Source organism: Sorex fumeus, unplaced genomic scaffold (genome assembly GCF_029834395.1).
Source record: "Sorex fumeus unplaced genomic scaffold, SorFum_2.1 ptg000098l, whole genome shotgun sequence".
Taxonomy (NCBI): Eukaryota; Metazoa; Chordata; class Mammalia; order Eulipotyphla; family Soricidae; genus Sorex; species Sorex fumeus.
Genome location: NW_026606155.1, coordinates 76,955,890 through 76,982,840, shown reverse-complemented (window position 1 = coordinate 76,982,840; position 26,951 = coordinate 76,955,890). Strand labels below are relative to the sequence as shown.

Below are 26,951 nucleotides of genomic sequence, written 5' to 3'. Positions count from 1 at the left end.
GCAACTTGGGAAAAAGATCTAATCTAGTTCTTGAACTCTTAGAGGTACAGTCACAGGGAAAATGAGAACTACTGGCTTTGGCTTGACACTTTTTTTCTTTTTGGGTCACACTGGCAATGTACAGGGGTTACTCCTGGCTCTGCACTCAGGAATTATTCCTGCAGTGCTCAGGGGACCATATAGGTTACTGGGAATCAAACCTGGGTCGACTGCATGCAAGACAAATGCCCTAACACTGTACTCTCGCTCCAGCCCCTGGCTTGACACTTTTGGGATCGCCTAGATCAGTGCACAAATCTCCCTCCTCAAATTAGGGTAGTTCCAAGCTTTCTCTTTTCTTCTGTAATTCCTATGATTTAGAGGTGTCCTTCTTTCTATTGTCCATTAAGTTATCATAAATTTTCTTAATTCTTTGTTAGTCACTTTTCTACTGTCTCTTCCTCATTGATTATGTCATATGCCTTGTCTTCTAATTCACTGGTTTTATTTTCAGCTTCTTCATTCTGCTGCTGAGTCCCACTAGTACATTCTTTAGTGCCTTCATTTTTCTTTGAATAAGTTCTTGCATTTTTTTCATCCACATTTCTTTAATTTTTTTTTAGTCTCTTTCAGTGATTCCTCAGTTCAGTGACCATCCAGAGAACTGTTGCTCTGATATCATCCTTGGATAGTGTCCAAAGACTTGATATACTTGAGGCTTTTCCTGGGTATCTGAGCCTATATGTTGATGTGGTTGAATTCCTTTCTTCCACTATTTCTGGTGCTTTGTGGGTACTAACCACGAAGCTCCAATTTCAGGTATTTTGAGCAGTGGTTGGTGCTCCCATTTTCAGTATCAGGCTAGTGCCTATGATGGCAGATTTTTGGTGGTCATGAATCTCTTGTGAGGATTTCTTAAACACTTACAATATTGGCTTAGTTCCTGTGATGCTGATTTGTGTGGTCCTGAATGACAACAGGGTATTTGCAGCACCCATGCCTTATAGTTGCTACAGTTCCAAGGTATTGCTTACCTGTCTCTGGTTCAGGGTTCACATTTTCTGGTGTCTTGACATAGATGTGGTGTCACAGTCCGGTTGACTGGCAGTGCGTGGGAGTATGGTCATGTGTACCAGATTACAGCTGTTCAGCAAGCTGATCATAACTCCAAGACAATTTTTGCATTTACCTCTCCAAATTTGGGGATGGCTACTCCCAATGGGCAAGGTCTACCTTTGGGGCTTGTTGTTGTTGCTGTTGTGTTTTAATTTTTTTTATTTTTATAAAGTTATTCATTATTTTTTTATTCAATATTTCCACACCAATTCCACCACAATTACACCTTCCCACCATCATTATCTCCAATGTCTCCAACTACCTCCCAAGCCTTTCCTAATAGCAGGTCCTAAATAATTTATTTTGTTTTGCTTGTTATGAATAATTCACTAAAAATGATCCAAAAAATTCCTTAAAAGAAACTGTGTGAAGATTATTGTATCTTACCCTAAAGCAATTAAGTCCTTGTGTAAGAGGTTATTAACATGTTGTTTAAGGTTATGCCTTGTGTGTAAATATTATCTAAATTGAGATTGGTTGCCTTCTACTTTGATTCCCATCCAATGTGGTGTGCTACTCCTGTTATATCAGTGGTGTAGAGTATAAGATGTCATTCCAGAAATTCTAAAATGTTTAATGGGGTGATACAGCTTAAGTTAAATTTTTAACTGGATGGTGACTTTGGGGTCCAGAGGCATCTCTGCAGCTTGTTGATTTCTTTCAAAATTTATTTATAATTCTCTGAATTATGATGGGTTAATGAGCTTAAAAGGCACCAGAGGCAGTCCATGGGTGTGACTGCCAGGCTCCAGGAAGAACAGGGGAATGGATGGTGGGATTGAAGGTCACCAATCCCCGACTCCACGAAAGCCTGAAGATTTCAGTCACAAAACCCACATTCCTGAGTTTTTCAGCAGATTCATTTCTGGATGAGGCCTGTCTCAAACCTGTGGAGTCCAGCCGTGAGGATGGTGGTGATTTGTTTATGGAGGTTTTTGGCTGCCAGGGCTCTGTTCCGGTGGGTGGTAGGCTTACTCGCTCCCCTCCAGGGTACCCTAGATGAGACTCAGCCTAGCACAGGATTTTAAGGCATCCTTTCAAGGCCTATTTTGGGGGAGTATCTTCTGTCTGTTGTGCCTTTATCATGGCAGCCCCAAGCTGCACTCAGGAAATGGCTATTTTGAGCTGTGGCCATGCACTCTACCTGCTCTTTGCTGTGCACTGCCTGCTCCTAATGTTCTTCTGATTCAGTGGGTTACAGACACAGACCTGTACCTTTTTGGATTCTTTGCACTAGGTTGGATATTAAGTCTAATACACCCACTCTGGGTGTGTGTGTGGAGGGGGAGGTTCTTTAGGTCTGAACTGGCTACCACTACAAGCCTGTTCGATTGTCCAGTACCAGAAACATGAAAGGTCTGGCCTGTTGATGCAGAGCTGACAGTATGAGCTTAGAAGGCAGAGTCAAGACTGCAAACTTCTAGTGGTGGAGCTATAGCTGTGGCCCTCTGGGGAGAATTGAGGTGGTACCCTGCTAGGTGGTGCTCATCTTAGGTGTTCCCAGCCAGGTCCTGGTGTGGCCACATCATCATTTGTTGGGCTTATGAAGTTTTGAAGCTCCACAACTCATGGGATCCAGTGCAAAAATGAAATTTGTGAAAGGCTCTACTCACAGTGCAGAAATCTGAATATTAGTGGACTGAGACCACAGCGGATCAGGATGCAAGCCTACTGGGCAGGGCTGAGACTGAGTTCCTTTGGGGATGGCTCATCTTGGGAGTGGCTGCTCCCTGCTTAGGTACCATCTCATGCTACTGAGACCTGAGAGCTGAATCTGTTTTTTGAGTTAGGAGTTCAAGATTTAAAAGCAAACAAAAAGACTGTAAGTCCTCTGTCCTCAGTTCCCTCCTTTCCCAAGTCCCAGGTTGGTGTTTTCTGCCCAGAGCTAGATTTGCCATCCTTTTTTTTGTTTTTCAGCTCCTTCTTCTCCCCTCTCCCCACCAAGGGGAAGGATGCCTTAGCTCTAGATGTCCCCAGTTCTATAATCCACAGAGTTGAGACTTTGCTCTCTTCAGTTTTTGTAAATTCTTGATGCCAAGTAGTGCACATAGAACTGTTCTTTTTTCATCACCTGGTTGTTGCTGTTTAAAAACTATTGGCTTTGAGAGGGAGAGAATAATTATTTTACTGGTCTCAAGGTCTTTGGAAAAAATTTTCCTTCTTGCATACTTTTTCACTGATTTAATAAGACATTCATTAAAAAAAAAAGTATCAGTCATGACATTCTCCACAACAATGAAGAGAGATAAAGTTGTGTTTAGACACACTTCACAGTGCTCGGTCCCCAAGTTACTTTTTTCATTATTTAGTTTATCTGCAGAGAGTGAATGTATACCATGTTTATGCCTCTTTAAAAAGTAGCATGCACAGGACCAGGATGTAACTCAAAGGTACATCCTGTGAGATGTACATATGTGGGATGCTAGTTCAATCCCCAACACCACTTTAAAAACACAAGTTTTGTTTTTTTAAAAAAACGACTTCATGTATATGTCTCTCAAGTGTTAGAGTACTTGCCTGTTATGTATGAGTCTTTGCATTGTTACCCAGACCCATAGGTTCCCCTACCATAGGGTGTGGCCTGGACCCCCCTTGCCAGTGGTTGTGATGCCCACAACATTAGTAATTTTAAAAACGTATGCATATGACTGTGATATATTCTACTTGGATTGTTTGGAACAACTTTCCAGAGAATGGCTGATAGCTTACTGCACTCTGAAGGTATAAACATTACTCATGATACTAAGTGGGTGGCCTGAGGGCTCAAGGAATGGAAAGAATGTATAAGGTGATAAATGGTATTGACCCTTACTTTAAAAATACAGCGTAATGTGGTTTATCAAACCTTTCATCAATTGGAATTTTTATTAGTTAATATTTGTTTTTTTTCAGCAATTACACATCTCAGTAACTTTGTAACATCCTGAAGCATTTTCTGACTCATAAAAAAATAACATGTGCCTAGAGTAAGTATAATACTATTATTGGAATAGTATTATAACAATAGATTTATTCAAAACTAAATAAATCTTGTGTTATTGTAGCAGAGATCTATAGACAGAATATTAGATTGACAAAAATATCCTGGTAGCCAGCCAGTTGACTTTCCACACCCTTATTAGGAAAAAATCTAAGAGAGAGGAAATATAGCTGCCAGGTATGTTACTGATCCTGCTGCAAAAAGGTGGATGGGGTTGGGGAGAGAATTCAAAGGGCTGGAGTGCATACTTTGCAGGGGGAGCCCCAGGCTCAGTCCCCTGGGGAGTAGGAGGTTTTTCCCTGTACCAGGAATGGCCCTCAAATATTGCTGGCTGTACCCACCGAAAAACACAAAAGCAATGTTCTCTGTTGCTATCTTCTTGATGGAAGAGTTAGTGTTTAGACTCTCATTCAGTGATTCCCAAAACAGTAGCATATACTCAATCACTCAGAAGGCTTAAAATAAATATTTATGAGTCCTAGCTCTAGAGCTTCTGATTCAGTGATTCTAGATTCTCTAGATCCTAAGTTTCTAGAGAAACTTGAAACATGCCATTTCAACTCAGGCCTCCCAGTGAATATAATGAGTTTCAAGGTAAAATCGCAACTGCTGGTAGGAGAACCCTGTGTGCAGAATCCTTAATCTAGAATGATGGTTTTCAACCATTTTCACAGCTGGGGGTAAGCACCTGGCTGAGTTCCCATTCGAAGACCAGTTAATAACCGTTGCAGGAGTAAACCAGTGGTTTTCAGCCTTTCTATGCCTATAGAAGGGCTCCAGTCCTTGGATTAGTGGCTGAAAACAATTAATTCTCGAAAATGCAAGAACTGTTTTTTATAATGATTCCCTGTCTTGTATCTGATTCTAATAGGTACAAGCAGAAAATTTTTTTTAGGTATCAATAATTCAGCAGCCTTCATTCTACAGGTTTATCATGTGGCCTTTGAAGTACAAAACACCATCTGAATCTCATTGTTTTTTCACTAATAGACCAGTTACATATAAATAACTTCTAAAGGTCATTGCAATGATTCCAGTGCAACAGCCTTCAACAACTTTGGATTTTTCTTAGATGAGAGAAAAAGTGTCTGTGATGAAGTATTGCCAGTGTGACATTCAAACACACATATCTGAGCCTTTTCATTTATAAAAGTACAACAAATAGATATAAACGTTGGTCACTTCTTTGACAGCTGACATTGTTCTCTGCAAATGACCATCCCCAGTGGTGAACCACATATGCCACATAAATCCCTTCCTTTATAAATCATAGAAATTCAATATTCTCTGGTTTTCATGCTACTACTCCTTTTGAATACCTGAACTTTATTTTTCTTTTTTATATAGTCAAAACAGTTTCTCTTTTTTTATTGATTGAAGTTCTGTGATTTACAATGCTATTAATAATGGCTCCCGGTGTACATAACTTCAACACCATACCCATCACCATTGTATCCACTCCTTCCCCCAAAAAGCTCAATGTCCCTCCCTTTCAAACGCCTTCCCCACAAACTTTGTAGTGTGGATCAGTTCTCTTGTTGTGTTGCCTTTGGCCCCTTGTTGCTGCCATGAGTGTATCTTTAAGTCCTACTATATGAGAGAGATCATTCCCATATAAGAGATTATTCTTATTCTTATTCTCATATAAGAGATTATCCCTTTCCCTTCAACTGCGTTCACTCAGCATATCCTCTAGTTCCACCCATGTCACAGCGAATTATATGATTCTGTTCTTAGTACGCTATGCATAGTATCCCATGGTGTTTATATCACAGCCTTGTTTTTTTTAATGCCACAACTTCTTGATCCATTCATCCGTGGTAGAGCTTTCAGGTTGTTTCCATATCTTGGCTATTGTACTAATCTCTGTAATAAACATAGGTGTGCATATATCCTTTTGAATTAGTGTCTTTGTATTTGGGAGATAGATAACAAAAAGCGGTATATCTGAGAATTCTATTCCTACTTTTTGGAGAGATCTCCGTATTTCTTTTTATTGAGACTGAACCAAATTACATTCCCACTAACAGTGCATGAGGGGTCCTTTCTCATCACAGTCTTGCCAAGACCTGAATTATCTAAATTTTAAAGGATCTTGTTCCACTTGTGAGTTCCAAAGAAGAGATCTTCTTCCTGCTTCTGTATTCTTATAGCGACAACAACAACAACATCTTAGGGAAAAGGTTTTAGGCCTTTGTGGGTCTGTCTATAGTAGGGAGACTCCTCCATGACATCCTCTTGTGTTACATGCCATCCAACAATTACCTCAGTTGAGGTGGCATTGTGCTTCAGGTAGCCAGGATTGCCCCATGTCTCTACTCCGACCCCATCCTGGAAGAAGTCAAAATAGAGCCTTTCAATTGGCAAACATTCCAATTTCAAAAGGTCAAAGAATTTGATCCAACCTTTCGATCTGGTCTCTTACTAGTTCCCATGCTCCTGAACTCTCCAGCAAAGAGAAACCAGCAGGGGTCCCAGTAGTAACAGCCTGCAAACCAAATCCAGTTCACTAAACGCAAAATACATCTCATTGGACATGTTCTGCTTTGCCATGAGAACTTTTGCATTTGATTCCTAACATCAAAAACAGTTTCTTCAAACCTTCTAATGAAGGTGATGGTTTGGGTAATGATTGTGAGCTAAGTACAGACTCCTGCCAAGCTCTGGGCCACTGCTGCTTGGCAATAGACCCACATTCCCTCACCCAAATTCCCTCATCTGTTATCTTCTCACCTCTTCTCTCACCCCCTATCCTATAGGATAGAGTATCCTTTAGGTAGAACAAGAAAGCTATCTCCTGGATGCTTCTGTTTGCAATTCTTGTATTTGACAACCTTCCTTAGCTTAATATTGATCCTCATCTGTTGCCACTTCATCCTGTTTTTGTTCGGTGAAGTGACCTCGGCCTTTGGTGTGAAGAAAAAGGACTAGCTTGTTCTTCCTTGCACATAAGCCTTCCGAGACAGAAAAAAAAAAACTGAAGTTGAGGGGCTGGAGTGATAGCACAGCAGGTAGGGCATTTGCCTTGCACGCGGCCAACCCGGGTTCGATTCCCAGCATCCCATATGGTCCCCCGAGCACCGCCAGGAGTAATTCCTGAGTGCATGAGCCAGGAGTGGCCCAAAAAAGAAAAAAAAAGTTGAAGTTGATTGATAGGAGGCCTTGGCAGGTCATCTGTAGCTTCTGTTATGAATGCAGAAATATTCTTCTCCAGCCCTTCACCTCCTAAATTTCACCAGAGGGAAAACATCATTCACTGTCTCTAGACCTGCTGAAGAATTTGTTTGATAAGGAGGGCTTTCCAGGACATCTATGGTCCTGATGATTGAATCATAAATTGACAACTAAGCGCATCTGAGTTGCTTTTCACCTCCTGGTGCTGCCTTTTTTTGCAATGAATCCACTCAGGTCAGGGGCCAAGGATGGGAGAAGCATGAGGTTCTGGGGAAAAAATCATGAGACTGGCTTTTTATTCCCCCCAAAGCTGTATGAAATGTATGAAATATTTCTCCACTGTATCTCTCGGTGATGCCCCTTCAATCTCATACTGGAGTGTTTTAACCTCATTTGACTTTGAGAACAACCATTCAGCCCCTGGAAGCTGTAGTTTCCCCAGTACCAGCAGGAAGACAGCAGCTCCCCAACATTCACCTGCCCTCAACCATGATGCTGGGGGTTGGAACTTACCACTTGAGGCCACAGGAGGAGGGAGAAGGCTGCACCATTTATGCTTTTGAATTAATGACCATTTTTTTCTCTCCCTGTGTCATCCCGGTAAGTCTTGGGGATGCCAGACACGGCAGAGGAGATGTGTCCTGACATTCCACAGCTGGACGGCCTGATGAAGGAAATCAACGCACTAGCCGAGTCCGGGGCCCGGTACACGGAAATGCCCCACGTCATTGAGGTGATCTTGCCCATGCTCTGCAACTACCTGTCCTACTGGTGGGAGCGGGGGCCTGAGCACCAGCCCCCCAGCACAGGGCCCTGGTGCACCAAGGTTACCTCTGAACACCTCAGTGTCATCCTGGGCAACATTCTGAAAATCATCAACAACAACCTGGGCATCGACGAGGCCTCCTGGATGAAGCGAATCGCAGGTACCATAGGTGGCTGCTCTCCTGACTCGAGGTCTGGACCAAGAGGCTAGGGTTCTCTGTTCCTCTCCTAGTCTGGTTTAAAGAAATGATTCCAGGGAGGGACTGGAGCGATAGCACAGTGGGTGGTGCATTTGCTTTGCATGCAGCTGACCTGGTTTCAATCTCCAGCACCCCATATGGTCCCCCAAGCACCGCCAGGAGTGATTCCTGAGTGCAGATCCAGAAGTAACCCCTGAGCATCACCGGGTGTGACACCCCCCAAATAAAAAGAAAGAAAGAAATTATTCCAGGGCCAGAGTGATAGTACAGAGGGTAGAGTACTTGTCTTGCATGCAAGTGACCCGGGTTCATCTCTGACATCCCACTTGGGCCTCTGAGCACTGCCAGGAATGATTCCTGAGCACAGGGTCAGAAGTAAGTCCTGAGCACCGCTGGGTGTGCTCACTCCCAAAAGAAAGAAATGATGCCTCCTACAACAAGTTATTTAATAGTAACTTAATGGACTCCCTCCTTGTAGATCAACCCCTTGAAGATGCTCTTGCTCTGCTCCCCCCGGCTAATCCTGGCTCCTCAAATCTCCAGGAAGCCCTTATTGATAAGCTCTGACTGACTCAGATGTCCGTTGCTTTCTTTGGCCTTCAGTTACTTAAGAAGCCATTTGCTCTCACAGTAATAACAGTCATTTAATCTTGGTGAGTGACCCTATGTATTCTCCACGTGGATAACACTCAACCCACGTAGCAGGTTTATTCCTCAGTGCACTGCCACTGTCATTATAGTCACTGTGTGCTGAGATGCTTAGATACACATTCATGTTGATACTCAGTAGCATTATATAGGTTTTCCTTTGTTTTTCTCTTTTCTTTTTTATTTCTTTAGTCTTCTTGCACATGGCAGGCTACTGATGTTGTTAGCAGATTTTTCTGCTCCTGAAGCAATGTCAAAAAGAGTAAAGGCTTAGGGTCAAACAGTACAGGGGTTAAGGAACTTGTCTTGTACATGGCCAACCTAGTTTGACCCTTGATGCTTCATGTGGTCCCCTGAGCACTGCTAGGAGTTACCCCTCAGCACCAACAGGTGTGGCACCAACCCCCACAAAGGAAAGGCTTAGGAAATAATTAGACTTACCTTCCATAGTCAGGAAATCATGGGCTTTAATGTCCTTGTACATCAAAGGAAATGGAGGCTAAGGCAATGCCATTCTCTTTGAGAGACTTATGATTTAGAAAGATACCTAGACAACTTCATAATCTCACCCATAAAATATGCTGCATCATGAAACTTGGTAGAGAGGTGAAAGGGAACAGCTGGTCCAATCCTAGGTATTTATCTTCCTGGACAAACAAGTACACATTGTTCTATCAGAAGAAGGAATAAAAAGTTCTACTCACTTTCTCAGCAAAGAAGTGGCAGTACCAGAGTGATAATACAGCAGGTCAGGCACTTACCTTGAATACAGCCAACCCAGGTTAGATCCCCAGTCCCACAGATGGTTCATGAGCCCTGCAGGAAGTTATTCCTCAGCATAGAACCAGGAGTAAGCCCTGAACACCATTGAATATGCCCTCTCCCCCCCAAAAGAAAAATAACAGGGATGAAATTCTCAATATTTATGAAATTCTCAATAATGATGGCTCTAGACAAGCCTCTGTTAACATACAAGTGAACCAACTCGATGTTCCTTTCTTATCCATTAGCCCTAGAATATGGTTAACCCTAAGCAGCTTGTTAATGAGATTTTTATTATCTGATTTTTATATCTGGATTAAAGGAGGAGGAATATGGTTAACCCTAAGCAGGTTGTTAATGAGATTATAATCTGATTTTTATATCTGGATTAAAGGGGGAGAGGGGAAGGGATCAGAGAATTGGTTCCTTAAAAGGACAACATGGTGGGACATGAGCTTGGCCTGTGACCAAGAGTTTTCTGTCAGGTCCCTTAATTCCTGATGACTGAAGTGAACCCAAATCACTGATGTCTGCAATCTCCATTTTATTCCATCCCCAAACCTGGATGCTCTGTGAAGAATGGTGTGTGAAGTACACGCTCCCAGCAGGGTATAAGTCTTTAGCCTCCTTGGTGCCTCTCAGCAGTACTCTCTTTTTGCCTTGTTTTTCAAAAACATCTTTTTTTCTCACGACAGGAAAAACAAAACTTACAGTGAGATTAAAAAGAAAAGGTGCTAAAATGTAGGCTGTGCCAATTAAAATGGCCTTGCCTTCAAGAAACTTTGAAATATCTGCTGTGTATTGTAATGGTTTGTGACCCTTTGTTGATTTTATTTCATAATTCTTATCTTTATTGTAAATGAGACAAATAGAATATTAGAATCTGTTTTGGGAGGGCAGGGTGTGTCATGCCTGGTGCTCAGAGGGCCCAGGGCCTCTCCTAGCGATTCTCGGCCAGCTGGGTTTCTGGTTCTAGTGAGAAGAAGCTGAGGACACCGTGCTACTCTATACAGTGCTGAGGTTTTCCTGGGCCATGCCAGCAAGGCTCATGGGCCACCAGGTCTGCACCCAGCCTTGCTCAGGGGCCCACGTGGTTCCAGGAATCAAACTGGGGGCAGGTCTGTGCCAGAACTTACTATACCCTCTCTCTAAAGAAGGCCAAAATATTACTCCCAAATCTCACTGGTGGCTTCTGTACCTTGACTCCTAGTGTCCACCCCTCCTACCCACCTCCCCATCCAAGCCCTCTCTACCACGTCATTTTAGTCATTTTCGCTCAGAAGAGCTTACTTCCTTCCTCAGGACCCAGAGGAGTCTCCAGGCGATAAGATGGAAATGCTCACGTGCTAAACTGTGGTTGAGTTCCTGTGTTTTTATCAACCATGTTCTTTGTCAAACAGAGGAAGCACATGTTGACTGTCTATTCTTGGCCCAACATAGTTCTTATTAATATGCACTGTGAGATCAACCCCACGTGAATGTACTATAAAATGATGCAGACTAGTCTGTTTCCAAGGGCATGGAGGTGTGACAAATGCCATTTGGAGTTCAGTGGTGGTGGGCCAGCTGGTCCCGTGACCAGCAGAACAGGAGACATCCTGTTTCTTGCTTATTATCTGTAGTCTGCTACCCTTTCTTCCATGACTCCTGCCCTGGAGTCACTCTGCTACACTTCCTTCAAGTAGAGTACCAAAGAGATTAAGGAAGGGAGCAAGGGCTGAGTTGATGGGATTTTCACAGCCTTGCCTTCCGTCCTCACATCTTGCCTTTGATCAGTTGTCATATAAAATGAGAGGCCCTTTGTTTGTGAACACAGTGTATGCCCAGCCGATCATCAGCAAAGCCAGGCCTGACCTGCTCAGAAGCCACTTTATCCCAACTCTGGAGAAGCTGAAGAAAAAGGCTGTCAAGACTGTGCAGGAGGAAGAGCAGCTGAAAGCAGATAGCAAAGGGGACACTCAGGAGGCAGAGTTGCTCATTCTGGATGAGTTTGCAGTGCTCTGCAGGGACCTCTACGCCTTCTACCCCATGCTGATCCGCTATGTGGACAACAACAGGTACAGGGCAAAGTGGGGAAGCCTCGTCATAGGATGGTACAGTGACGCTGCTTAGGCTGCAGATAGAATAAGTGAGATCACATCTAGAGCAACCACCCCCCCCCCCCCCGCCACAACATCACCACCTCCTTCACCCCTTCCCTTTATAAGATGTCTAGGCAGTGCCTTCCCTGAGCAATGATTCTGTACATGCAATTGCATGGCCAACCCTTGCTTCCTTAGCTTATGAAAAGAAACTGATCCAGTAAGGGCAACAGTGGCTTACTCCAGCAGTTCTGAAGTGGTGTCAAAAGAGGGTTTTTCAAGAGGGGAAATTTGTTAGCTTGTTTCTTTGATAATGGAAATGGTCAGTAGAAAATTTGTGTAAAAGTGAGAAAAAAATATTTGTTTTGGTCTGAGGGGGCCACACCTGGTGGTGTTCAGGTGCCAGGCTCAGTGTTCAGAAGCCATTCTCAGCGGTGCTGGAACACTATGTGGTATCAGAGATAAAACCCAGATCTCCTACATGAAGAATGTTTTTAGCAATCTCACCAGCCTGAGAGGGAAAGTATTTTTTTATTTTTGTTTTTTGAATTGAGTCACCAAGAGATACACAGTTACAAAGCTGCTTATAATCGGGTTTCAGTCATACAATGATCCAACACCTCTCCCTCCACCAGTGTCCATTTTCTACCACCAATGACCCAGTTTTCCTCCCACTACCACCCACAACCCCCCTCCCCTCCCACACACACCTCCCCAACTTTTGTCTATGTGTCTTTGGCAGGCACTTTCCTTCTCTCCCTCTCCCAAGAGGGAAGATTTTCTTTTTTGTTTTAATAAGGATTTTTAAAAATTTTTTATTAGTGAGACACCAAGAGGTACAGTTGTAGATTTACAAATTTTTGTGCTTGGGTTTCAATTATACAATGATCAAATTCCCATCCCTCCACCAGTGCCCATTTCCCATCACCACGGATCCCAGTATCCCTCCCTTCCCCCATCCCCACCCCATCCCACCCTGCCTCTATGGCAGGGCATTCCCTTTTGTTCTCTCTCTCCTATTGGGTGTTGTGGTTTGCAAAAGAAGCAATGGGTGGCAATCATGTTTGATCTATAGTCTACTTTCAGCATGCTTCTCCCATCCTGGGAGGATCCTCCCAACACCCTTTATTTGGTGCTCCCTTCTCTATCTGAGCTCCCTTTTCCCCTAGCATGTATGGCTGGCCTCCAAGCCATGGAGCAAAATTCCTGGTACTAATCTCGGCCACTCTTGGGTGTTAGTCTCCTATTTTGTTACTTTATGTTCCCCAGATGAATGCAATCTTTCTATGTCTATCCCTCTCTTTCTGACTCATTTCACTTGATACTTGAAACATGATACTTTTCATGTAGTACCACTTGTACGTAAATTTCATGACTTCATCTTTTCTAATACTACATAGTACTCCATTGTATTTCACTGTAAATATTGAAAGGACATAGAAATGTGGGAACATTGCTAACTTTCTGAGCTGTATATCACAGGTAAGAAATAGGTCTGGATATGCCCCAAATTGCATTTATTTTACAAGGTAGGTTGTATTTGATATTTCAAATAATTTACTATGATATGCGTAGATATATATATATATATATATATATATGTGTGTATATTTACATGGTAAAAGGTAAAGGCCCTCCCGTTGATCATCGATTTGCTCCAGCGGGCCCAGTAATGTCTCCATTGGAGACTGTTGTTACTGTGTTTGGCATATCGAATATGTCACGGGGAGCTTGCCAGGCTCTGCCGTGCGGGCGAGATACACTCGGCAGCTTGCCAGGCTCTCCGAGAGGGGTGGAAAAATCGAACTCGGGTCGGCCATGTTGGCTGCATGCAAGGCAAACGCCCTACCGCTGTGCTATGTGAATATATATAATGACATGTATACATATATAGGAAAAATCTACTGAAAAGAAACAGAATTTTCATATCAATCATTTATGTTAAATAATTGTTTTACCAGTTTAAAGAAGGTGTTTTCAGAACTTGAGAAGAGCACTAAAAGGGAAGTATAGAGTAAGTTTGCTCCTAGAATAGCTCTTTATTTGCATTTGTCATTATTGATGATCAAACCCCAAGATAGAATGTGTTCCACTTACACCATGTTTGACAGTTGCTAAAAATGGCAATGTCAGAGAGTCTTTGAGATCATCATTAATTCATTCATTCCCACTTTTCAGCACAGGAAGCATTATGATCATTTGAGTCTTGTTTTGAAATACTTCCTCCTTGTGTATGTGCCTTGAGCTTCTCAGCTCCTTTCTTCACCACCCACACCCCAAATTAGTGGGTTTCCAATTTTGGCATTATGGAGTTGGCAGAAATATCAGAGGTTATACCTTCTTACCTCTGGATAAGTAAAGGCCGCCTTCTTCCTAACATTGTATTTCATGTCTCTGATTCTCCACCTCCATCAGAGACAACAGACTCAGCCTTGCCATACATTTACTCCCATCTTAGTTTCAGTCTGAATCATTTTGAGCTCAATTCGGTGACTTCCATCCATTAGTTCTGATTTTGCCCTTTAGTGCTACACAAAATGACTCCAATCTCTCTTATGGCAGCTGTTTAAATATTGAAAAGGCCACATTATCCTCTCCTCTTCTCTGCTTGACCTCATCCTAGTAAACCTTTATACTTCTCTCTGCCACGCTGTGGCAGCATTTCAAGTTTCTTCACCATCTGGAACAATTCTGAAGGGACATTTTCAGTTGGTCAGTGTTCACCTTGAAGCTGGTCCATAATTAGAGGGGAGCTTTGAGTTTGGAATAATCAAAACAGGGCAGACTGAATCCATATCTCCTTATTCTGGGAGCCAGGCACCAACCTGTGTTAAACAGATCTCCCCACAAGAATCAACAGCTGTTCATCCTCCTTTATGGAAAATCAAACATAGAAATGAATGACTTTAGTATAATTTGGGACTTTTAAAAGGTTTTCTAGGGAAACCCTGTAAATCTTAGGTGCTTATTGCCCTGGACTATGTCCTCTACAGGTAAAGGTAAAGGTAAAGGCCCTCCCGTTGATCGTCGATTTGCTCGAGCGGGCCCAGTAACGTCTCCATTGGAGACTTTGTTGTTACTGTGTCTGGCATATCGAATACTCTCAGTAGCTTGCCGGGCTCTCCGAGAGGGGCGGAGGAATCGAACTCGGGTCGGCCATGTTGGCCGCTTGTAAGGCGAACGCCCTACCCGCTGTGCTATCGCTCTACAGGTATTTGGAGTTTTTTTGTTTGGGGGCTACACCCAGCAGTGCTCAGGGCTTACTTATGTCTCTGAGCTTAGGGATCACTTCTGTCAGGGCTTAGGGGACTATATAATATACCATGGATCAAACCCATGTCAGCTACATGCTAGGCAAATTCTCTACCACCCTACCTGCTAGAGAGTGGGGTCTCTCCAGCCCCACTCTCTGGCAACTTTGAAACAAGGCTGAGATATGCTCCTTAACCTGACAATGAGCAGAGAAGTGTGGGTTTACTTTTTCAAAATCTCAAGTGTTTTATTTATTTTTTTTACCCATATCATTACCCATGATTTTCTCACACTTCTTTTCTCAGTTTATGTGCTCAGTCATTTCATCCACATGGGTCGTTCCAACTCTCAACCTCATTGACCATCATTCTAAATCCAACCCAGCCTTGCTTTACCCAACTGCCTCTTGGCAGCCAGTGGTGCATATAATAAGAGATCCACAGATCAGTCAAATGGCCCCAAAAGGATCAAGAAATGGAGCAGGATCTCAAATTGTAAGGAAGACTGACAGCTGGCAGGAGAGCCTGGGCACCCCCCTTTGTGGGTAGAAAGGTTGTCGGTAAGTAAGAAAGCTCACTCAGGACAGGATCTTCCATTGTCTTGCATATACTGCCTCAACCTGGTTGCCGTTTGTGTGCCCAAGAGAAAATCATTTGATGGGCCGTTCTTCATACACAACCATCACTCTGTACCCATAAAAAGGTGCTCACTAGAGATAAAAAATTACAGCTCACAAGAAGAATGATGAAAAGAAAAGGCATTTAGCAGAATCTGCATTCCATATCAGGGCAAAGGAATCATAAGTTCTTCCTTTTCCTTTAATCCTCTTCTCTTGAGAGGAAATGTTCACTGTGATGCTATTTTTGATGCTCTTGCTCCTCTACTCCTTGTGCCTATCCTTTTCCTTGACAGCATAGGAGGTGCCCCCCACTAATTTTCCCCACACAGAGCATGATGTGAACCTGCAATGTTCACTTAAACCAAAGCACTGAAAAGTGAAGAGCTGGAAGTTCTGATAAAATGTGACACCTGAACCTGAAGAAGTGCTCCTGCAAAATCAACATGAAAGAACTCAGAAAAGCATTGCTAACCTCAAGTATCAAATTTTAACTGCATTTGACTTCTAGTAATGAATTCCTGATTATAGTGGCTTCAACAAATTAGAAGTGTAATTCTACCCATAAAGCGAATCTGAAGATCTCCAATTCAGGGCTAGTAGAACCGCCCCTCATTAGAGACCTTTACTCCTTTGACTTTTCTTTTTTCCATTTCCAAAATTACTTAATGGCTCAATGTCAATTTGAGTGAGATCAATCATATTTTCTTTTCCTTCCTTTAATTTTGAATTTTTATTTTAGTTTAGGTAACAAGGTTAACAACAGTGTTAACTTTTATGGTTTGGATGTAGAAATGTTACTGTATCTTTACCACCACCATCATTCCTTATCTCCTTTCTTTTCCACCATCCTCCTCAGTTTGGTAATCTCTGTTCTGCTATCAAATGCCAAGGTGTGTCCTCATTCTATATTGTCTGTTCCATTGTTTTGTTTCTCTTATACTACAGAAGAGTGAGATTATCTGTCCTTCTCCCTGTGTCATATTTCACTGCACATGATGCCCTCCAGTTCCATCCAAGTTTCAGCAAACCACAAGGCTTCATTTGTTCTTCTAGCTGTGTTATTCTATTGTGTAAATATACCTCAACTTCAGTCATCTGTCATTGGACATTTGGGTAGTTTCCCATTCCAGTATATTTTTACTAACTGCAGCAATGTATATAGGTGTGCATATATATCTTTTTTGCGCCTGACTGTCCTCGCCGCCGGGACCCCTTGGAGGGGAGCGGGTTGAGCTTTCCTCCCCGCCCTGACCAGGGCTCCGGCAGCCAAAGACCTCCAGGACCAGCCACCACCATGCTGAGACCACTCTCCGCACACATGAAGGTACTGGCAGAGGGACAAAGTCACACGGGTTCCGGGGTCGAGATCTCCAAGCCTACTCAGATTTGGGCCGAGCATCCTCCACCCAGATTCGCGGCCGCGCGACATCTTATTATGACATCTTATTATCTCATTCCTACTTTGGACAAACTGGCAGGCTACCAAATGTTGCCTGCCCACACGGCAGAGTCTGGCAAACTCCCTGTGGCGTACCCAATATGCCAAATACCAGTAACAATGATGGGTCTCATTCTCCTAAAGAGCCTTGAATATAATCTTAGGGCTAGGATGAAGGAGACATTACCGGGGCCTGCTCGAGGCAATCGACGATTAACAGGTGTGCATATATATCTTTTTTGAGTTAATGTTTTGTGTTCTTGGGGTGAATTCAAGAAATGGAATTGCTGGGTTATATAGTATAACTTTTATTATATATTATCTATTATAACTTTTGAGAAGTTTCCATACTATTTTTGATAGATAACTGTAAGTTTCAAATAAAAAAAGAAGAAAAGGCTTGCAGGTGTTATGATGGTGGCCCTCACACAGGTAGGACACTGGACATTTGGTGACCAAGATCCACCTCCCCAGGCTGAACGATGGGTGCAGTCCCAGTCATCAGAGTTCCATCATACTAATCTCCTTGCAGACCTCAAAGTCTCCAAAGTCTCAGTTCTCCTCCTCGCCTCCAACATCTCATTATCAACCTCCTCATTCTCAACATCTAGTCTTCAGCATCTAGTCTTCATCTCCTTCCCAACATCTTCTTCTCAGCATCTCCTTCCCAGAGTTCAGTGCTGGAGTCTCATTCCAGAGTAGTTCTGTTTTCCTTCCCCAATGTCTACTCTCATTCTTCTGTTCTGTTCTCTTCTTCTGTCCTGTTATACTGTTCTGTTCTATTCTTCTGTCCTGTTCTGTTCTGTTCTGTTCCGTTCTTACTCCTTATAGTATAGTTATATAGAAATCAGGAAAGGTGGGGATACAAAGGTGGGGTTGAACATTATCCATAATCGTGACAATAAAGAGAGATAAGGCCACTCCTTTAGGAGATTAACTCAAGGACAAAATATTACCTAGAGAGATTACTCAAGATTTCTAGGAGATCCTGCTCAAGGGGGGGATTCCATCCAGGGTGTATTGCTTCCTCCTTTCCTCAGCTACAAATCCATTTGAACAGTTATAGTAAATTTACTTCTTATAATATTTCTAGCAAGGTCATTTTGTATGAGCACAGTAAGAGATATATTAAGCTTAAAGTTTGGTTCTTCCTGGGGACATCTCACTATGTATTCCAGATCACATTCCTCAGGCCTGTTTAGTCTTTCCTACCCCCAGCAGGGTCTTTATTTAGTTACCTCATTTTGGGTCATGACAGAGTTTGTCCATGACTGTGCTCTTAACTTTTAGTTAAGTATTATAGCACTTGGCCTGGCCCATTTTGATGCCAGGGTAGCTCACATCTTGTCCTGAGTTCATCCAGTCTCTCGTCAAGACCCTGCTCTTGGAGTTGTAGGTACTCAGTTGTAAGAGCAACTGAGGCTTAAGTCAAGTAAATATGGATACCCAGGAGTAAATATTATTTTGGAGTCAGTTAACTTTATGTTACATAACATAGCATCAACTGTCTTCCTGTGTCTAATACAAAAGGGATGTTGCTAAATAGACCATACAAATGACATAAAGGAAAGAGAAACACAATATAGAATTATTGGTGCCTATTGGAATTGGGTGGGCCTCGGTTGCACTGTTTTGGGAGTGGCTCAATAAACTTTAAGCTCGGGGCTGAAGCAATAGTACAGTGGGTAGGGTGTTTGCCTTGCACGCGGTCGACCCAGGTTTGATTCCCAGCATCCCATATGGTTCCCTGAGCACCGCCAGGGCTAGTTCTTAAGTGCAGAGCCAGGAGTAACCCCTGTGCATTGCCGGGTATGACCCAAAAATAAGAAAAATAAATAAAATGAAAAATAAACCTTAAGCTCCCTGAGGGAATAGCAAGGACAACCCAGTGTTATCCAACAGACAACCATCATATTTTCATTCCAGAAAAGCAACAAAGGAAAGAGAAAAGGGAAATTTGACAGCTTTTTAGAGGGTTCTCTCTGAGGGTTCTCTACCCACTTCCACTTCCATCTCCTTGATCAGAGCATGACTGACCCCCAACAGAGGCTGGGTAATGTGATCTTCAGCAGGACACCACACCACCCTAATTAAAATGGGATTTTGTTTCAAAGGAAAACAGGAACAAAATAAAAGGACCAGGTAGACACTCTGTATTTGTCTGCCATGTTAAGAAGAAGCTATTAGAGGTTAAGTGAAACAAAAATTAGACAAGAACATCTCTGGGCTTTAATTCCAGGTAGTAAGAATTTCAGGAGATGATAAAGCATCTAAAAGTGTTGTTGACAGGTGTTGGGCCATTGTATGACTGAAACCTAGTTATGAACAACCTTGTAATTGTACCTCATGGTGAGTCAATAAAACAAAAATTTAACAAAATAAATAAAAGTGGTGTTGTTCTCAGGAATCTTCACCTTTTTTCATTTGTTTATTTTTGCCTGGTACTTTCCTTTAAAGGGAAAAAGTATAGGCTGTCTATGGGATTAAGTCTGACATCTCAGGATTTAGGGCCATCACTTCTTATCGTTATTATCCTGATTGCACCAAGTGACACTGGGATTTTCAGATCATTTCTTTAGCTTAAGAAAGGCAGTTTAACTTCTAATATGTCTTTCAAGTACAGACATTTGAAAATGCCAACTCATCCAATCCTTTTAAAATATGATTTAATTCAAATGTGTGAGACAAGACAACTGTTATAAAAAGTCTTCTCATTTTTTTTGTGAAATTTCTTAAGCTCACCTGGTTTGGTGCTGGGGTTGGTGGTGGGAAGGACAAAGAGTGGGGTGGAATAATTCCTGTTTATAGGGAATTGCCCAGTCATTTCAGAGGGCATAGGAGATGTTTACTCTCCAACTAACACTTCAAATGAGAAAGAAAAATATATTGGTTTATGAATGGGGGGTGGGAGAGATACTGGGATCCGTGGTGGTGGAAAATGGGCACTGGTGGAGGGATGGGTATTTGATCATTGTATAATTGAAACCCAAGCACAAAAATTTGTAAGTCTACAACTGTACCTCGTGGTGTCTCACTAATAAAAATTAAAAAAAAAAACTGGCCTTCAAAAGAAGAGGTATTAAGGTCTATTCTTTGAGTTCTCAGAATACAGAGTCTTCACTTTGATGAGTATCAAAGACAAGATAGTGACCAAAGCCTTCCTGGAATTTCTAGCTTCCTGCGTGCAGATAGGAGGCCTATCTGCAAACCTAGTGTAACCTTGGTCACCTCATCAATTAAAAAAAAAAAAACTTGTCTTTGAGGTTTTTTGAAATGCTGGTATCTGTTTTCTAAGATAATCCTCAAATCCTTTTGGTGAAATGGAAATGATTATTGTAGGTACTTCAAAATCATTGACAACAATTATATGCCTCTGTCTAAGCAAGTGAGGCATGTGTTGATAAAGTAGTGTCTCTGAAGATTGCCTTTGTACGCAGATTGAATTTTATCTGGAAAAATGTGTACATCTGATACCGATATAATTTGTAGGTTGTGACTATCTTAATCAGTGCTGAATTCCAATGCATTTTCATTTATTTTTCAATTCAGATCTAACTGGCTCAAAAGCCCTGATGCTGATTCCGACCAGCTCTTCCGCATGGTGGCAGAGGTCTTCATCCTGTGGTGTAAATCTCATGTAAGGGCATGTGCAGGTGCTGGGCTTGCTGTGAAAGGGATAGGCCTGAAAAAATATATCCTTGTAATGTTTGCATCTTTATTTCCTACCCCACTTAGAACTTCAAGAGGGAAGAGCAGAATTTTGTGATTCAGAATGAAATTAATAATTTGGCGTTTTTGACTGGAGACAGCAAAAGCAAGATGTCAAAAGTAAGTCCTTAGAAACCAATTCCAAAGACCTTTCCACCTTGACCTAAGCACTGTATCTTGGATGTCTGATGGGATTAGTTCCATATTGCATTCAGATCAAAGGACAAAACCTGACAGTCTCTACCATTGTTCTTTGAGAATGGACTAGAAGAAACTGCTCTCAAATAAGCATGGTCATCACATCTTGTGAATAAATAGCTGCTTGTATGTCTAAAAGTTTTAAGTTTCAAGACTTGCCTAAGGCATTGGAGAGGACTTTACAACTAAAGGTGGTCTTGGTCACTTTAACAAAAAAAAATACTTCCTGTGTAGTAAAGGTACCAAAGGACTTGTTTTCCTCTTTTGGAACATCTACTGACTGTGTTATTTCAGCAGAGCTGACCTCTTCATGCCTTCTATTTATTTTACATGTGATTTATATTCAGAAAACCCAAACATTTGTCCATTTTCCTGCAGGAAATGTTTGAAAGAAGGCAAACATACCAGACATGTCTATGATTTTAAAAAAAAGAAGAAGAAAGAAAGAAAAGAAAAGAAAGGAATAAAAAGAAAAAAGGCTATAGTGATCAAAGTAGCAAGAAATACAGGAGGAAAACTGGTCTCCCAGTTACTCCCAAGTCAGCTCTGTGCATTGAGGCTTTGCTGTTTTGTTTGGAGAAAATTCTCAGACACACTCCTTCAGGTGCACACACATAGCAAAGCTGACACTTCAATTGATGTCGGTTTGAGCTGTTAGGACTCTTCCCTGAGAAGTGTGCCTCCTGAGAGTTGACTGTGTATGTCAAATACAAATCGCCTAACACCTGAGATCTGCATCTCTCTCATTGCTGGCAAAAGTGCTGCTTTTGAGGAATGTGAAGGTGGAGTGTGCATGGGGACCCTAAGAAGTGAAAATCCATTCTGGAAAGATGAAATCCATGGGTTTGTAGCAAAGCCTTTGAGGCATCTTTCCAAATCATTCTGTGGTACAGAAGGCCTGTGTACATGGAGCTGCAGACCAAGGGCCTTATATGACACCAAGAATGAAAACTTCAGTACGTCAAACTTCACCAAGAGAGGCTCACTCTGGTCAACTCCCATCACGCAGTAGTTTTCTATTCCTTCAGACTATTAGCCATGTTGACACTAACACTTCTTCCATTGTCTAAAAATTGACTCTTGAAGTTTAGAATCTTCTAGATGAAGTTTTAAAACTAATTGTGCACATACAAAGTAGAGATTGCAGGGGTAGATATTTATACTCAATAGTAATCTTTGCTATACAGGACTCTTAGGGAGAATACTTTTGTGTATTCGGTCATTTTTATTTGATTTTTCTAACATTTAAACCTTTCAAAAATATTTTCTGCTCATGTGAGGACCACAAGGTAGAATTTTAAGATTTATACTCTCTGGATCTCTTTATAATAGCCATTACAGAAACTCCTTGGAGCCATTCCAGGTACAGAAAGTCACTAAATACCAGATTTCATATTATCTTTAGCTTCAGGTAGATATCTTGACTCAGAACTAACACAGCTAGTTTACATTGCAATTATCAAAGGGTGGCATCAAAACTATGGAAATGATTGAGATAGAATGTGAATCAAAAAAGAAATGGCAGAGACACTTCAACCTTCTAGTGATAAGTAAATACTCATGTACTCATATTTATGTGCAGAAAGAGATGAGGTGACAAAGAATGGCATTTCAAAACTAATCTACTACAAATTAACTCGCCATTATATCTGTTTACATTTCTGAATGAGAAAGGGATTGTTTGCTTTGTCAGAGGAAAGTCATATTCTGAATCTGCACATCTAATATGTTGGTGATTTTTTACTATGGGAGAAAATGCTTTCATTTCATTCACATTGACGTTGTATTCCAAAATTTTTCAAGCCACATGGAATAAGTTCAAAGCTACAGGGTAATCTTTGCAAGTATGCTCTTTAAATACTGCATAATATTTTCCATCCTCATAGTAACAAACATTTATACTTTCTAATAGCCTCAGCTGAGGTACAAAGTGGAGTAATAAATAGGACAAGAGTCTGAAAGAAAGTTAAGTCCTACCCTTGGTCATCTGTTGAGTGGAGGTGTCACCTTGCATTGTTCACCCATTGGTTCCTAATTTATAAATCTATAGAATGGGCCTGAACTATTCCCAGCTCTACAAGGATGCTTTGTTTAAAAGTCCTTTTAAACTCATCTTGCAGGCTACAGCAATACACAAATGCACTGCATACTTTCAGAGAGAGATATCATGCTTTCAGTAAACAAGTACTCAGAGCTGTTCTGCTGGTTTGGGGATGTTGAAGAACATGCTGAGAGGCCAAAGACAGGGTTTTCCCCTTTATTACCAGGGGGATTTCCTCATTGTCTCGGCCTCCTGGAAATTCTAAGTATTCTCTCCTACCAGATCTGAATGGTCCGCTGTCTCCTGTGATTGCTTTAATCTCCACTCTTACTTAAATTCTGGTTTGTATCAATGACGTTGACCTCAGTGCATATGGCAGCCATCGCACAGACACAGGTTCTGGAATGCTGCATGCCCCCTACCTGTTGTATTTGCCGAAGGAAAGGGAGCAGGGGAAAAAATATACAGTGGGCCACACTGTTCAAACCTGATTTACTGAAGGTCACTTCAAAGATATATTCTTTTCCAGGCAGCAAATGTTGATATTTTGGGAGAGCTCATTGTATATTTTGTGTATATGACACTGGTTTGCAAATATATGTTAAGCTGTGTACATAACTAAGCTGAGAAAGTATTTTTGTTTTGTTTTTAAACTTGTTTTGTTTTCTGGGGAAATGACAGCAGCTTCCTCGGAGGGCAATGGTAAGTTTAGAATGTGTGTAGTCCAAGAAATGTCAGGTCCTTGACCAAGTTTATAAATAACCAAAGAATTGTGACGCAGGGAATATTAATGTGTGTTATTGATCAAAGCTACTCTACCCCCTGGAGTGTGGGCTCAGTGTGCTGGAAAAAGGACAGGAGAATTCTTCACAGGGATCTTTGCAATTTTTTAAGGGTTACGTGAATTTAGGATTACATGGATGTGTTTTCTTCTTGTTCCAATCTCCCCTGCTGCTGTCTCTTCTCTGTTTTCTGCTACCCCCACAACTTTCCCCACTTTCCTTTGTTCTCTCTGCTCTTGCATTTGTGAAGCTTGAGTGCTCTCATCTCCACTTTTCTTTCAATATCTCTTCCTTTGGATGTATTTCTCCACTTCTCAATCTGTGTCTCCATTTCTGTATTCCCTCATCTCTCTGTGTCCCTTCCTCTCTACCTGTCCTCCCCACCCACACACCATCTTTCCCTCTCCTCATTCTCAAACTCAAACTGGCTTTCAGAAATTTACCTTTTCCTTAGCTTGATTTTTCTGTGGCTCACCGACCCTCTCCAAGGGGACAACTTCTCCTGGCTCAAGTTTGCCTTTTTTCAGAAGTTTCTGAACAAGCACTTCCAGCATTATGGGTTAGCAGCCTGTGAAGAATATAATAAAATTAGAGCCCATCACAATTAGGAGTCTTTGCCCTAAGAAATAGTTTAAGATTACAGCACAAAAGGGAAACGCTTCATTGTTGGGCTTCAGGCATCTTTGATTTCATGTCATCCTGGCTAGTCCTCAAGTACTTCTCCTTTTTAAGTACCAAGTACTTTTCAAGTACTTTCTTTTAGCAGAAGTACCAACATTGCCTCTTAGGTCAGTTCTCCCTCTTTTTAATTGCAACTCCACTGCAATTAAACGAGGTAATAATGTGGTGGGTAGAGGAGATGGGGTTAAATGAAGTCTTTATTACATGACAGATTGTCAGCATCCCTCCCAAGTGAGAGAAGGAAAAGCGGGTGGAAAGACTTCAGACCCAAGAGTTCTGGGCAACCTGGTCTGAAGATCATAGTGTCAAAACTCCAGAAGACTGGACTCTGAGCTCACCCCTCCCAAAAGATGCATTGCTTGGTCTGAGCAAAAGTCTCTGAGACCAAAATAACCTCCATGCTAACTTCCCACTCGCTCTCCAATGCCATGCTCAAATGGCTTCAAGAATGGTTGAGTTTTTGATGTGTTGACTAAGAAAAGGGACTAAACAGCTATCATTGACGTGGCAGATAATGCCTTGGACCCCCGATTTTACTGACTCTTCTTGTTTCTTTTCTTTTGTCTTTCCACACAGGCCATGCAAGTAAAGGTACAGGTCAAATGCATGTTGTGTCTTTTCTGTTCTAGTGTTAGAGGTGCCAGGTCCTGACTCCCCTCTGCACTGTGATCATCATAGGGATGGTATAGATTGTATTTTCCTACTTGAAGTTCCCCAAGGCCTATTCTGGAAATGACATATTCCTGTCAAAGAGTGGATGTAGGCCTATCCACCCTTAAAATGGGGAAGCCAGCCAAGCCTTGTTCCAACTGAGGTCTCTTTGCTCTCCCCTCCCTTCCCCACTGCCCACTCTGCAGCCAATCCATGAACAGAGATATGGAGACCAGCAGGGCTTGGGAACTAGGATACTCACTCCTCTGCTGTGTGACTCTGGGTCAGAATTCAATACTCCCAGTGGTTTCTACCCTATCTCATGAAACTTGCTCTCCTTCTTGGGCAAAGCTCCTGTGACAGGGTTTTCCAAGGATTAAACTCTAGGGTTCAAAATCAGCAGCTCACCAATTGCATTAAATATAAAAATAGTAGAATAAGCCTTGGGACAAAATTCCAATTTCCCATGCGGGTTATGGCTTGGAAATACATTTCTATATTATGTTCCCTTTGGTATGTGACAAAGAGTGCAAAGAGTGAGGTGCAGGAAGTTCATAGGCAAACCTCATTATAAACTGGAAATGTTGCCATGATTAGGCAGATTAGGGTCTGGATTTTGGCCCAGAGACCTACTTGCATGTGATCTTGGAAAGTTTCACTCACTTCCCCGAGCATCCTGTCTTCAGTTATCAATCTGACTTGTTTACATAACAGTTATTGGGAGGATTAGAAATGGTTTGGGCTGGAGTGATAGTACAGTGGATAAGGCATTTGCCTTGCACGCAGCTGACCCGAGTTCAATCCCCGGCATCCCATATGGTCCCCCAAGCACTACCAGGAGTTAATTCCTGCATGTAGAGCCAGGAGTAACCCCTGAGCATCACTGGGTGTGACCCAAAAAATGCAAAAAAAAAAAAGAAATGTTTTGTTTAACAAATTGTCATCACAGCATAGATTCACCATTTGTGATTTGAACAACTTATGACTAGCCAAAGAACATTGAGCAAGAACTTATTTAAATTGTACATTTGCATATTTCATTAGAAAACATGTATTCCCATTTTCATTCTACATGTGTATGCACAATTGCTTGCTATTTATATCTATAAAACTAGATGTTATACTTTATGGGTGGCCTGATATTCAAGTTTAATTTAGATAATAGTTTAGACTATAAGTCAGCATTAGGCACCACCTTTAGAATTCTGTTGCTGATGATAGAGCATGTAAAGGAACTAGCAAGCACTCAGTAAGTGGCAGTTACATCTTTCAAAGTGTTCATCTGAACAAGCTTTCACTCTCTCTTGTGCTCTGGAACACATGAAATCTCCTCCTCTTAGCTTCATTCCCCCCATTCACACTGCACACATACCCCATATTTCTCCCTGCTTCTCCACTACTGTCGTGACCTGCTGTTTTGGAGCACTGAGCACAAGGTGTGCATCCTTGTGGGTACAATACTTGTGTTCAATTTGCCAGTAGAACTTTCTCTTTTTTTATGATATAATCGTTATCTTTTCCAGAATTTTATTAAAGCACCATGAATTACAAAGTTATTTGTAGTTGGGTTTTTGACATACAATGTTCCATCACCAATTCTGGCATCTGTTTCAACTTCACCCCACCCCAGCCCCAGCCTGCCATCTTGACAGGCACCTTTGAAATTTGGTTATTAAAGTTTGAGTCTCACAATTTCAGTGTTGTTGACTCTATAGACCAGTAGAATTTTCTAGTAGTGCTTGCGCACCGTGGATTTTGCAGGCAAGGAGCTTTGCTGGGTTTCTGTGATATGACCACTTAAAGGCGCAAACCATCACAAATTAGGTAAAAGAAATAGTATTTATTTACGGAGTGTCCACTAAAGTTGGGGATGTGT

At 41.9% G+C, this 26,951-nt stretch overlaps 1 protein-coding gene across 5 annotated transcripts in view; it reads left to right on the top strand.

Moving 5' to 3' along the window:
- Positions 1 to 26,951, top strand: part of RYR3 (ryanodine receptor 3) — a 631,292-nt gene that overhangs the window by 543,089 nt on the left and 61,252 nt on the right. For 4 of the 5 annotated variants that reach the window (XM_056134221.1, XM_056134222.1, XM_056134219.1 and 1 more), the window contains 4 exons: positions 7,855 to 8,175; positions 11,441 to 11,681; positions 20,564 to 20,651; positions 20,750 to 20,842. In XM_056134221.1, the coding sequence (XP_055990196.1) occupies positions 7,855 to 8,175; positions 11,441 to 11,681; positions 20,564 to 20,651; positions 20,750 to 20,842 (743 nt within the window). Of the gene's footprint in view, positions 1 to 7,854; positions 8,176 to 11,440; positions 11,682 to 20,563; positions 20,652 to 20,749; positions 20,843 to 25,000; positions 25,016 to 26,951 lie in introns of all 5 variants that reach the window. The other variant, XM_056134220.1, reaches the window with a different exon arrangement.